This window comes from Falco cherrug, chromosome 20 (genome assembly GCF_023634085.1).
Source record: "Falco cherrug isolate bFalChe1 chromosome 20, bFalChe1.pri, whole genome shotgun sequence".
Taxonomy (NCBI): domain Eukaryota; kingdom Metazoa; phylum Chordata; class Aves; order Falconiformes; family Falconidae; genus Falco; species Falco cherrug.
In genome coordinates this window covers 3,957,661-3,967,407 of record NC_073716.1, presented here as the reverse complement: position 1 = coordinate 3,967,407, position 9,747 = coordinate 3,957,661, and the positions used below count along the sequence as shown (strand labels likewise).

The 9,747-nt window shown below is 66.8% G+C and overlaps 1 protein-coding gene across 1 annotated transcript; it reads right to left on the bottom strand.

Annotated features, from left to right (window-relative positions):
• Positions 1-776: 776 nt before the first annotated feature.
• LOC129734415 (collagen alpha-1(XVIII) chain-like) lies at positions 777-7,818 on the bottom strand. The gene is made up of 20 exons (XM_055697798.1): positions 7,597-7,818; positions 7,221-7,363; positions 6,732-6,861; positions 5,367-5,653; positions 5,022-5,141; positions 4,890-4,943; positions 4,670-4,696; positions 4,209-4,310; positions 3,917-3,961; positions 3,661-3,741; positions 3,513-3,554; positions 3,377-3,404; positions 3,097-3,146; positions 2,869-3,003; positions 2,642-2,704; positions 2,456-2,524; positions 2,197-2,265; positions 1,811-2,005; positions 1,465-1,577; positions 777-1,274 (listed from the first exon to the last, which is right to left on the bottom strand). The coding sequence occupies exons 1-20, from the start codon at positions 7,772-7,774 to the stop codon at positions 1,064-1,066; spliced, it is 2,142 nt and encodes a 713-aa protein (XP_055553773.1). The 5' UTR covers positions 7,775-7,818; the 3' UTR covers positions 777-1,063.
• Positions 7,819-9,747: the final 1,929 nt, after the last annotated feature.

The window sequence follows — 9,747 nt, the reverse complement described above, 5'->3', positions numbered from 1 at the left end:
TTTGGTGTTATGACGTACCGGGGGTCGCTGGGGGGGGCCCGGGGATATGCTGGAACCCACTGGGTAGGCTTTGGGGGGACACTGGGACCCACTGGTCAGGCCCTGGGGACACTGGCCAGGCCTGGGGATCCACTGGGACCACTGGGTAGGCCCAGAGGGGACATTGGGATCCCCTAGACAGGCCTTGGGACCTACTGGGCAGGCCTTGAGGGGACACAGGGCAGGCCTTGGGGCCTACTCCCTGAGGGGACACTGGGCAGGCCTTGAGGGGACACAGGGCAGGCCTTGGGGCCTACTCCCTGAGGGGACACTGGGCAGGCCCTGAGGGGACACAGGGCAGGCCCTGAGGGGACACTAGGGCACAGTAACGCCGCCTCAACAGGCACCAGGCCCTGGAGCGTGCCCCTGTGTGCATATGCCAGAGCCACCAGTCGGGGGCTGCTGCTGGGGGCTGCTGCCCACGCTCCAGGAGAGGCAAAGGTTGCTGCCTGCACTCGGGAGAAGCTGTTCTGCTGATGCAGCACCCAGCAATGTTGACATCACTGGAGATGGATTACAGTGACTTTATGGTCCTTGCGGTTGTGTCACCTCCTCCCCCTGCACTCCCATTTGTGCTGATCCAATGGGGCTGAAGCCCACTCATGGTTCCAGACCCTCTCCTCATTCCCTGGGCTGGCTGTGGTGTGCCCTTCCACAACCCTTGCTGGGGCGATGTCCTGGGTAGGACCACCCCTGTAACAGATCACTGTCATCCAAAACACCAACAATTATTTCGTCTTTATTTCTGTGACAGCATCTGCTTCACTGGAGGTGCAGGGAAGCAGCTGGGCATGGCCTGGCATCACCCGGTGGGATCTGTGTGGATGGCACAGCCTGGGGCGAGCATGGCACAGCCTGGCCACAGGGTTGGCACCCTCTCGGTGCTCTCCCACAGCCCTGACGCTGCAGCTCACCCCCCAGTGCTGCCCACAGAGCTCCCAGAGCTGTTTCCCCAGCCCCACAGGATACAGGGGGGCTGCATGGGGCATGTGGCTGGTGGGTCACCAGTGCCACAGTGCTGGGGTCACCACATGTGCCGGTAGGGAAAGGCCACCTCCACGCAGAGCACCACCAGCTCCTCGGAACAGTTGTGCCGCTGCCCGGCCAGCAGCCTGCCCTCGCCCAAGGGGGTGGCCAGGCCCTCCCCAGGGCCAGAGCTGCGCCAGCCCTGGCAATCCCGCCTGCGGGCTTGGCCACCACGTGGCGTGGATCCGTGCCAGGCCAGCTGTTGAGGCCTGTGGGTGGGGATGGGGGTGAGAGGGGCTGGGGGACACCCTCTGGAGCATGTCCAGCTCTGGTGATCCTGCATCTATGCAAGCAGCAGGGGCAGGGGGGGAACCTGCTGCAGACCCCCACCCTGGCTCCTGGCATGGGTGCACTTGTTTGGGGGCACCCTGCCAGCATCCGCCCCATGGCTGGACTTACCAGAGGGGATCTATTAGGACATTGTGCCCACTGAAGGAGTAGACGGGGCCCCGCAGGGCGGCACCAGTCTGGCCCTCGAAGAGGGAGCTCCAGGATTTGGCCAGCAGCTGGCCCTGCAGGCACAAGCAGCGGTGCTGAGCCAGGGGCTGGGGCGGTGCCCTCGTCCCAACCACATGTGGGTGATAACTTGCTCTTGGTTCCTCCCAGCGCCCCAAAACACACGTGGTGACACAACTGGGGTGCAGCAGCCCCAGTGCAGGACTGGGCAAGGATTCCCCCACTGAGGCTCACTGGGGGCCACAGGGCTTTGCCACTGGCAGCCCCCACAGGGGACGGGGGTACCTGCCTTCAGGTTGACGATGGGGAGGGTCCTGTCCGTCCTTTTGACGATGGAGATCAGGTCCTGGGTGGGGGCCGACAGGAATGCCCGGAAAGTGCCATAAAGCTGAGCCTCCTGGGACTGCCGGTAGCACTGCAGGTCGGCACCCCGGATCCCACTCATGTCGCCAGTGAGGGGCACGTTCAGGGCGGCCAGGCGGAGCTGAGGAAGGGAGGCAGGGTGGCAGGGAGCTTCAGGCATGGCCAGGCGTTGAGGTCTCTGCTCCCTCCTTCCCGGGAGGGTGCAAGCTTCCAGCAGTGCTGGCCAGGCACAGCGGGGTCCCCTGGGCACTTCTTCCCCCTCTCCCATGGCTGGGCCACTTGTCTCCCACCCTGGGGCCGGGCATTGCTTACTGATGGAATCCGTGGGGCAACGGTGGTTGGCAGGATCTGGGACAGCCCTTGTGCCTCCTCCTTCTGAACCTGGAATAGCACAGCTCAGGCCAGCCCGAGGACACCCGTCCCTGTGCTGCCATGAGTGCCTTGGGTGCAGCACCCTCCCCAGACCAACACAACCCCAAGCTCTACGTGTGCTGGGCTGGCACTGCCCTGCTGACAGCCCATCACCACGGCATGTCCCTCCCGGCGTGGCCGGACCGGCTGCAGGGCTCACCAGCGAGTCGGTTGGGGCCAGCGCGGGTGGCCCTGTGTCAGGACCTCTTGTCTGTACCTGCTTCACCTCCTGGATGGAAAGGAGAAGACAGTCCATGGGGGCCTGCCCCCCCCCCCAGCAGGCAAAGGAGGGCTCAGCCCCCTTGCTGGGACCTGAGCAGACCCAGGGGCTGCCTGCACCCCTCACCTGGTACTGTGGGGTGGATGCGGAGGGGTCGTCACTGGCAAAGAGCGACTGCGAATCTTCCAGCTGCTCAATGCAATGCGCAGAAGGGGATGGGTTAGGGGGCAACGGGCTCCTTCCCGGGGGTCTGCTGCCCAAGCACCAAATCCAGCCCAGCGCTAGCTGCGGGGCTGGAGCCTGCCCCCCCCCACCCGTGAGGGACCCCGAGGGGCATCCTCAGTGCACGGTACCAGGAGGCGGCTCCAGCCAGTGGGGGTCCGGAGGAAGGCACTGCTCCCTTCCCGCACGTAGACCAGGCTCCCCTCGGGCACGCTGCTGCCCGACTTCAGCATCAGCTCCTTGGACTTGAAGACCCACGTCTGGCGCTGGGGGGCATGGAGAGGCTCACGGTCCAGCTGTGGCACAGAGGGCAGCTGGACAGCCTGGGGGGCTTGCCTGTGGCCGCAGCCAGGACGCACCCGGAGATCAGCACGGGAGTCCAGTCGCTCCGTCTGGGGGATGTCAGCATCTGGAGAGCCCGGAGAGGGTGGGGGGTCACAAGGTGCCCCAGCGCAGGGGCTGGGTGCTCCCGCAAGGAGCTGGCCCCGCAGGGATGCGGTGGCCATGGGAGATGGGTGGGAGAGCCAGCTGCGGTGCTGGGGACCCATGCAGGGTAGCACGGCCCTGGCACCCGGGAAGTTCACAAAAGGTGTTTCCAAGGAGGCTGGAGGCTCCAAAACACCTGAGAAATGCCCTTACCTGCTGCCCAGTCTGCGTCGGTGGCTGCCTGCGAAGGCAAGTGGGGCCCATTACTGGTGCTGGGCACAGGGACACCCGTCCCGGTGCATGGGGAGGGGACAGGGTCTCTCTCAGGGACAGCAGAGCTGCAGCTTACCGGCTGCTTGCAGGGTGGCTGGGCACGGACCGGGTAAACCCTCTGGAAGCAAAGACAGGCGGGTTTGTGGGGAGCCCCTCGTGCTGTGCACACTCACACGTGTGCATGCTCTGGCACAGGCATGTGCACAGCCCCTGTTGCGCCTTACGTTGAGGTAGAGGAGACCTGGTGCTCCGGGGGGGCCAGGGGGCCCGGGGGGGCCGGGTGGCCCAGGTGGCCCTCGAAGACCCTACAGTGGAGCAGTGTGGAGGTTGGACTGGGCTATTTTTAGTGCTGCCTTTTGAGAAGGCAGCTCTAAGACACCCCATTGCTGTCCCTTATCCTTCCCGCTCTGTTCCCCTCCCAGAGCTGAAGCCCCCCAGGCTGGGGCAGCTCACAGCTGCGAGCCAGGCAGGGTCTCTCACATGGGGGATGATCGCTCCGTAAATCTCCGGCTCCTCTTTGCTGCCCTGCAGAGAAAGAGAGAGAAGATTGAGACTGTTCTTCATCCTTCATCCCTCCAGCCCTCCACCCCTCCATCCCTCCATCCCTTCAGTCCCAGTGGGGGCTGTGAGACCTGGGGGGCTGCCGATGGGGTGAGCCATAGCGTGGGGCACACAGAGCCACCTGGGCTCTGACAGCAGGGTCCCTGAGGCCAGGCTGGGGTCCCCAGGCACCCCTTGCCATGATGGGGCCCCACGAGCCCTGAGGACTCACCGTTTGGTACCCGCTGATGGGCACCCAGGAGCCGGACCGGCTGTCGGTGCTGGGGAAGTGGGGGTGGCCTGGTTTGCACCCATGTTCCCCGTAGCAGCACCCCTGGGTGAGCGGCAGAGAGAGGCAGGATTAGAGCCTGTGCTGGGATGGGTGCGTGTGCTGTGTGCGTGTGTGGGTGCACTGCGTGCTCGCATGGGTGTGCACACGTGTGTGCGCTCCCTGCATGCATGGGTGTGTGTGCATGTGCGTTTGCATGTGCTGCAGGCGATGGTGTGACTCCTTACGCTCCATGCCCCAGCACATTTGGGGTGCTGGCAGTGCCACCGGCACAAGGTGAAGGCTGGCGTTACCCTGCCAGGGAGAGGGCAGAGGGGGAGCAGGGGCAGCACACGGGGCTCAGGGGTTCGCACTGGGGACCCCCCCAGCCAGCTCCCCCTGTGCCAGCGCTTGCAGCTACAAACCCGCTCTCCAGGGTCCCCCTTTTCTCCCTGGAAGGAAAGCAGAGAGGTCCTGTCAGCACCCCGGCTCCCGGGGTCCCCAGGCCCCCCCGCACAGCGCTGTGCCTCGCTCCATGGGTAGCGCCCGCCATGGAGCTGTTTGGTCCCCGCACTGCGGCTGACGCTGTCCCCGTGCCCTTGCTGCCAGCACCTGCTGCCCGCGGTGCCCACTCCCCCAGCTCACCTTGGGGCCCGGCAGCCCGGTCGGTCCGCGGTGCCCAGTGTGGCGTGAGTCGCACTGGAAGGAGAGGCCGTGCCAGGGTGGTGCGAGGGCTGCCCCCCCCAAGCACCCGCAGCCCCAGGACCCCCTACTCACCCTGTAGTCCCCTGGTGGCCCCGGCGGCCCCATGGGACCAGGCATGCCAGGGGAGCCCGTCTCTCCAGTCCGGCCAGGGCTCCCCGGCATGCCCGGCAGCCCACGCTCACCCTTCTCACCCTGCCAGCACACAGTGTGTGGGGTGGTGGGCATGGGGGCTTCGCACCCCAGGCCCCCCCAGGCCCCGCAGCAGCAGGGCTGGGGCAGCCCCGGAGCCCTCCACTGGGCTCAGTGCTGGGGGCTGCTCCCTGCTGGGGCAGGGCGAGGGGCCGGTGCTCCATCCCCCCCGCGCTGGCTCTGCTCTGGCCCCAGGGCCATGGACGGGCTGGGCTGGGAGCCCCTTACCTTTAGTCCGGGGAATCCTGGCTCCCCTCGGAGCCCTGGTTTGCCAGGGAGCGATGCAGGTCCTGTGGGACCGGGGGGTCCTTCGTGCCCAGGCACCCCGGGGGCACCTTGAGGGCCTGGGAGCCCTGGTGCCCCTGGGGGTCCATCTGGCCCAGCCAAGCCTGGAGACCCTGGAGGTCCTTCAGCCCCGGGGAAACCGGGTGGTCCCACAGCCCCCGGTGGGCCGGGGGGTCCCGGCTGCCCTTCCCGCCCAGGGGCCCCTGGGGGGCCTTCATGGCCCGGGTAGCCTGGGGGTCCGGGCAGCCCAGGCAGCCCAGGGGGTCCTGGGGGTCCTGGGTTTCCCGCAGGGCTGGATGCTCCCAGCTGCTTGTCAGGTTGGAGGGAGAGAGGAAGGAGGGAGCAGAGTTGGTGAATGGTGGCATCCCACCCTCCGGTCCCCCTTCCCTGGGCTGCCCACTCCCACGGCCACACGCCCCAGCCCTCCCCAGCCCTGCCATCCAGCTGGGGACAGACACCACAGCCAGCGCCAGCATCGCCTACCCTCCCTATATCACCTGCCTGTGCCCCCCACCCCGGCGCTCACCTCATTATTCTCCGATCCCTCGGGGAGAGCAGCAGGCGCAGGTGGGCTCCTGGCTTTCCAGGTGCCTGGTGGTCCTGGGGGCCCCGGTGGTCCTGGAGGACCCGGGGGGCCCCGGGGACCCTGGTGACCTGGCTGTCCTGGGCTGCCGGACTTCCCTCTCTCCCCGGAGAATCCGGGCTGGCCTCTCTCTCCTGGGGACCCTCGGTCTCCTTTCCCTCCCTGTTGGGGAAAGACAGAGCCTGGCTCCCAGCTCCTGGCACTTTCCTCTGCCAGTGCCCACTGTGGGGACCACCTGCCCCCCTGCCAGGGGACACCAGAGCCCCCCCCCAACCCAGACCCCAAAGCCAGAGACCAAATCCTGTGCAGAAAAGGTTTTGCACGGCCAAAAGAGCAGTGGGATTTCTCCCAGCAGGTCCTTGTGGGTCCCCGTGCCTCTCCTGGGGGAGGACCACCACACCTTCGGGCCAGGAGGGCCAGGAGGGCCGGGGCGCACGGGGCAGACGCAGCCGGAGCCGGAGCCATTGTGCATCTGGGGAGGGAGAGAGTGGTGAGGGGTGGGATGGGAACCCCGGCCGCAGGGTGCGTCACGGGTGCCCTGTGCCCACGTCTCACCTGGAGGGCAAGGTCCGTCTCTGGGGCTGGGGGCACCTGCCGGGGCAGCCCCTTTGCTGTGGTCTGGAGGAGTGGAGGGGCTGAGTGTGAGACCCCCGAGCACCGCCCTGATGTCCCACAGCACCATCCCCATCCCACCCTGCCAGCTGACGTCTCCCAGAGCCCCTCACCCAGGTGCCCACCACGGGCTGCCCCTCGCAGCCGCCCTGGGGACCAGGACCCCTCCACCACCTTGATCTGCAGGAACTCCTCTTCCTCCGCGCTCCCCTCGAAGATCTCCGGGGTGACTGTTGGTCGGTGCTGCAAGGACAGACGGGGAGTGCTCGGAGCGGGGCTCGGGGGGATCCCAGGGGGCACGTGGGACCCTCCGGCAGTTGTGGCTGCTTGCAGCCCGGGATGGGGGCTGAGCCCCAGCGCTGCCGTGGTGCTGTGCCATGCCGGGGGGATGCCAGAAGCTGCCACAGCTCCTTTCCGAGGGGGTAGATGTGGCTGAGCCGCGGCTCAGGGCCGAAGCAGGGCATGCTGCCCTCCTGGGCTGGCACTGTGCAGGCAGGGCACAGATAAGGGGAAGGACATGGCATGGAGCCCAGTAGTGGCTGGGGAGGTTCGGGGGGGCTGGAGCAGCAGGGCTGGGGGGGATGCTGTCTGGGAAAAGGCACCTGGCCTCGCCTGCGTGCTGGGGCATGGCCCGGACCCTTCGCTACCCCCTTGGTGAGGGGCTCCCGGCGTCTGGGGGCCGTCGCCAGTGGGGGTTTGCTCAGCAGCATCTTCTGCGTGGCCTCCATGCCACCAGCATCTCCATCTGCAGGAGCAAAGGGATGATGGAGCGGGAGGTGGCAGGGCTGGAGAGGGACTGGGGTGACACAGTACTCCCAGTTCCCAGCACTTGCTGTGGCCACTGTGGTGCCGCCAACAGCCCTGGATGCCAGCATGGCACACCTCACCTTCCAGCCTTACGCTGGAGGTGTCCCTCCTTGCTGTGGCGCAGGAGCTGGGGGTGCCGGGGAAGCCGTGCCCCAATCCCACCATGCCTACCTTCCTCCCCACCCAGGGTGGGGGCCGTGGGGGCCGTGGGGCTGGTGTCCGGATCCGGGCTGCTGTTCTCCGAGCCCAGGGGGTAAAACCACTGGGCTGTGGCAGGGGCCAGGTGCCCGGCCAGCACGGAGAGGATGCAGAGCGTGCGGAGGAGGTGCTGGGGGCTACCGGACCCCATGCCGCTGCCTCGGGGCCAGGCTGCCCGGGATGCAGATGCTTGGCTCACCCTGCTCGTCCACCACATCTACTCCCACGGCCCCAGCACAGCTCCTGCTGTTATCACTGCGGTCTCCGCACCGCCTGACACGCCCCTTGCCCGCCCCAGCACCCGCGCCCCATGGGCCACATCCAGCGGGGGCTGAGCACCATGTGGCCAGGTCACTGTCTGCCCTGCCAGTCAGGGGCAAAGAGGGCAGCTGGGAACCGTGGGGAAGGGAGCCAGGGCCTGGAGGAGATGCTGAAACAGGCGAGGGAGGGCTGGGGAGGAGATGCTGCCTGGAAACGGGGGAAAAACCAGTGGGGAGGGGAATGGAGGAAGGAGCTGGATGAGAGCAGGGGGCATCGGCTGTGGTGAGAGCGGCCGGGTGCTCCATGGGCTCTGCTTGGCCACTGGTGCCCAGTGCCAGGAGGGGACGGAGACCGGCTCATAGGTCAGCCGGGCTGAGCCCTGGGGACAGGGCTGTGACAGTCCAGAGGCATCAGCGCCCTGCAGCGTGTGCAGTACCTGTGCCTTGCAGTGTGTGCAGTCACCATGTCCCACAGTGGGTGCAAAGGGCCCCACATCTCACAGGGTCCCTCAGGGCCACCCTGGGGGGTCTCCAGCCCTCTAAACACCAGCCCCACTTCTGCCCCTGCCTTGAGCCAACCTGCAGCCTCCCCCCGGGCCTGGGGTGGCTCCAGACCATGCTGGGGTGAGTGGCAGGGAAGCAGCACCCAGCCTGGCCCCCCCAGTATTGGGGACCCCAAAGACCCACCGATGTTGGGAAAGCTGCACTGGGAGCCCACGGAGCCCTGGGGCCAGGGGCACGGGACTGCCCCGAGCACCGTGCACTGAGCTCTGTGCACCGAGCACTGAACACCAGGCACTGAGCACCCTCCTTGGCTGCAGGGCTGTGATCGGGGGGGCAGGAGGCACCAGCCCAGCCCCTCTCCATCTCGCAGGATGGTCCTGGAATGGAGTCCTGGAGGCGCTGTGCCTGGCCAGAGGGGGGGACAGCCCCCAGGGCTGTGCAGTGAGAGCATCCCAGTGCCCTGTGCGCCTCGCTGGCTGCTGGCACTGCCCGCAGACACAACAGTCCCTGCAGCAGGCGCTCAGCGCTGCCAAGGCCTGATAAGGTGCCGCAGGCTGAGCGGGGCTGGGCACCTGTTTGGGTTTGGTCCCCGCTTGGACACTGTGTCAAGGCTGGTGCCTCTGCCCCGAGTCACGGCCACTGCAGCAGCGCCAGGCAGGGCAGAGGCTCTGGAGCAGCGCTGGAGATGCCTTGCAGGGCCCCTGCACCAGCTGGGAGGGGAGAAGGGGGGCTCGGGAGCGTGGGGGACATGGATCCTGCCTGCTCATCTCTAAGTCCCACCTGCCCATCTCCTGCCTGCACACTTGGTGCTGCCTGGCTCAGGAGAGAGATGGTCCTGGGAGCCTGCATGGCCAGTGCCACCAGTGCTGGCACTCAGGCCTCAGAATGCCAGTTTGAGCATCACCCATGGGATGAATTCCAAGTTCTCAGCCCGAGCCCTGCCTTACAGGCTGATTCTGCTCCTCTCATCCCCCCCACCACACTGAGCCCCACACCAGTGAATCCCAGTGTCTGGGGATTTAATGACTGTTAATTACCACGTACGTGGTGCAGAGCGCAGTCCCAAACCCCAGCAGCACCCGCTGCTCAGCCAGGTCCCTGGTGGGGCCGGCGCAGCCCCGGTGGGATGTGGTGGTTCCCTGCATGCTGTGCTCGCTCTGCAGTGCTGCACAGGGCTGGGCTGGCTCCCCATGTCCCACAGGGTGAAGGTCACCATCCTGACAGTCTGCCCCGTGTCCCCAGTGGTGCCGGTGGTGGGGATGGTTGCAGTCATCTCATCAATCTTTGTGCAGCACAGGGAGGTGGTTTTGCCAGCGTTGACCAGGGTGCATGGTGACATGGCCAGCGCCCAGGTGTGCTG

What these genes read in the sequence shown, in the direction of transcription:
- LOC129734415 (XM_055697798.1), bottom strand. Translation starts at nt 7,774, where the DNA reads ATGGGGTCCGGTAGCCCCCAGCACCTCCTCCGCACGCTCTGCATCCTC. An exon ending in ACGGAGCGATCATCCCCCAT is followed by an intron (nt 3,742 to 3,916) that starts GTGAGAGACCCT and finishes GCTCCACTGTAG; the next exon opens with GGTCTTCGAGGGCCACCTGG. An exon ending in TTGCCCCACGGATTCCATCA is followed by an intron (nt 2,006 to 2,196) that starts GTAAGCAATGCC and finishes TCCCTTCCTCAG; the next exon opens with CTCCGCCTGGCCGCCCTGAA.